Source organism: Colobus angolensis, unplaced genomic scaffold (assembly GCF_000951035.1).
Source record: "Colobus angolensis palliatus isolate OR3802 unplaced genomic scaffold, Cang.pa_1.0 Scaffold178, whole genome shotgun sequence".
NCBI lineage: Eukaryota > Metazoa > Chordata > Mammalia > Primates > Cercopithecidae > Colobus > Colobus angolensis.
In genome coordinates, this window is record NW_012114910.1 from 4,496,183 (window position 1) to 4,499,045 (window position 2,863).

The window sequence follows — 2,863 nt, forward strand, 5'->3', positions numbered from 1 at the left end:
AGTATTTTATTACTGTTTTGCTGCTTCTCTCAGAATTATCCTTATTTCCTATAGTGTTAGTTAGTCATATTTTGGTCTTATTATACTCCAATAAAGGTAAAGAGGTTGAACTCAGGGCTCACACCTATAATTCCAGCACTTTGGGAGGCCAAGGTGGGAGAATCGCTTGAGGTCAGGAGTTCAAGACCAGCCTGGGCAAAACGTAGTGAAACCTCCCCCACCCTAATCTCTATTGAAAAAAAGAATTTTTTTTTTTTCTTTTTTGAGACAGAGTCTCGCTCTGTAGCCCAGGCTGGAGCGCAGTGGTGGGATCTCAGCTCACTGCAACCTCCATTTCCCGGGGTAAGAGTCTCCTACCTCAGCCTCCTGAGTAGCTGGGATTACAGGCACACACCACCATGTCCAGCTAAGTTTTGTATTTTTAGTAGAGATGGGGTTTCACCATGCTGGCCAGGCTGGTCTCAAACTCCTGACCTCGTGATCCACCTGCCTCGGCCTCCAAAAATGCTGAGATTTACAGGCGTGAGCCACCGTGCCTGGCTGAAAATTTTAAAATTAGCTGGGCATGGTGGCACATCCCTGTAGTCCTCGCTACTCAGGAGGCTGAGGTGGGAGAATCGCTTGAGCCCAGGGGTTCGAGGTTGCAGTGAGCCATGATCATGGCACTGCACTCCGGCCTGGACAACAGAGCAAGACCCTGTCTCAAATAAATAAATAAATAAGAAGAAATTTGAAAAATATATATTCTTAATAAATTTGTGGTTTTATTGAGTTTAGAGTCCCATGCCATAGGCCCTTCAAAAGCACATGTCCTCCCAAGAAAACTATTTAATTACAGTAACAAGCAGTAAATTGATAAAAGAACCAGAGGGCCAGGGTACACAGGAATTGTTTTATTGCCTTTTCCATGTCTCAGGCATTCTATAATTGTCTACTTCATCCATGTTCTGAAGCTAATTAGTTATTCCATCCCCAGGATAAAGTTAGGCCTCTTAGTTTAACTTCGTATTTGCAGGTTTGACCTAATTCCTTGCCAGCTCATAATATAATTAAGGTTGGCATTCCTTCTCTTATCCGCCCTCCCAACTCCCCGGCCTTCCCTCCCAGCTGTGTGCCTGTTTATCACTAGATGGTGCTAAGACTTGGGTTATAGCTGCCAGAGACTCTAGGAAAGTTGTTCGGGAGCCAAGCAGGCTGGAATTTGAGAACTGGAAGATGCCTTCAGAGCTCATCCGGGCAGCACTTTTGTTTTACAAATGAGGAAACAGAAACTCAGTGAAAATAAGTAATTTGTCAGAGCCCCAGAGATCTCTCCCCTCCTTTTTTTTTCTCTCTTTCTTATCTGTTAATAGCTTCCAGTGTTACCTCATCACCCAGGAAGGAGCACAGCTCAGAGAGCAACAAGGTCAGAGTTGCTTTGCAGAAAGCTATTTTGGCAGTTGCATGGTACCATTCATTGATTCATTCATTCATTCCAAAAGCAGTTATTGGGTACCTACTTTTTGCTTTGCATGGTGCTAGATGTTGGGAATAAAAATCAGATGAGAATTCCTAGGATTCTAGGAATTCACATTCTCTTAGGGAATTCAGAAATGCAAAAAAAAAAAAAAAAAAGAAAGAAAGAAAAAGAAAGAAAAAAGAAAAAAGAAAGGAAAGAAAAGAAAAGAAGAAAAATCACCCCCTAAATCAAAGATGCTATAATAGAGGTGATTATAGGACACTCTGGCCACTTGGAGGAGTGTGCAGCCAGCTGCATTCGTAATTCAAAGGGAAGATTTTGGTGAACTAACAATGGAGGCTGAAGGGCACATCGGATCTTGTAGGCAGAGGAACAGGAGGAAGGGCAGTCCAGGCAGACAGCATCATGGGCGAAGGCTTGGAGAGCTAGTGAGGCTTGCTGGAGAGAGCAGCTGATTGTAGCTGATGACCAAAGGGCAGGGTCAAAGGGGCAGGTGGTAATCTGGGAAGGAGGGGACAGACTGGAAAATACTTCACCCGAGGTGTCATGCTTAGGAATTTGTACTTTATCCTGAAGGCTACAGGACAATCCAGTAAAGCGTGTTGCTCAGAAAATGGCATGGATGGAGTTTCTTTTCAGGAAGAACACTCTGACAGCTGCATGGAAGCCCAGACACCAGGAAACCCTCAGATTGGAGGCTGGCGTCCCGGAGCAGTGCGAGGTAAGGGCCTGGCTGGGTTGGGGCAGTCGGAATGGGAGAAGGAGACTTGTTGGAGAGAAATTTCAGGAGCAGGACTGACAACATCTTTTTGAAAAACAGTGATTGGGATTGTAGCTAATATTCTTAGAAGATAGTTACCACTCTGGTATTTGAATTACTTATAAAACGTTGAAAGGATGAAATTTTAATTGAATACACATATTACTTGGATACAATGTTTGAAATTACTTTAAAAATGCAACTTTATGGCAGTATAGTAATCCTCCCTTAGCCACAGTTTTGCTTTCTGAGGTTTCAGTAACCCTCTTGCCTCACTGCAACCTCTACCTCCCAGGTTCAAGTGATTCTCGTGCCACAGCCTCCCGAGTAGCTGGGATTACAGGTGCGCACCATCACGCCCGGCTGATTTTTGTGTTTTTAGTAGAGACAGGGTTTGCCATGTTGGTTAGGGCCCAAGGTCCAAAAATACTAAATGGAAAATTCCAGAAATAAACAATTTATAAATTCTAAGTTGCATGATGTTCTAAGTAGCTTGATGAAATCTCAGCCGGGCACAGTGGCTCACACCTGTAATCCCAGCACTTTGAGAGACGGAGGCGGGAGGATCATTTGAGCTCAGGAGTTTGAGACCAGCCTGGGCAAGACCCTGTCTGTACTAAAAAATAAAAAATTAAAAAAAAAAA

The 2,863-nt window shown here is 43.7% G+C and overlaps 1 protein-coding gene across 1 annotated transcript in view; it reads left to right on the forward strand.

Moving 5' to 3' along the window:
* Positions 1-1,845: 1,845 nt before the first annotated feature.
* The window catches only part of KIFC3 (kinesin family member C3), a 127,399-nt gene continuing 126,381 nt past the window's right edge, over positions 1,846-2,863 (forward strand). Inside the window, exon 1 of the mRNA XM_011938813.1 lies at positions 1,846-2,180. Coding sequence (XP_011794203.1) covers positions 2,073-2,180 — 108 coding nt within the window. The 5' untranslated portion in view covers positions 1,846-2,072. The remainder of the gene's footprint in view (positions 2,181-2,863) is intronic.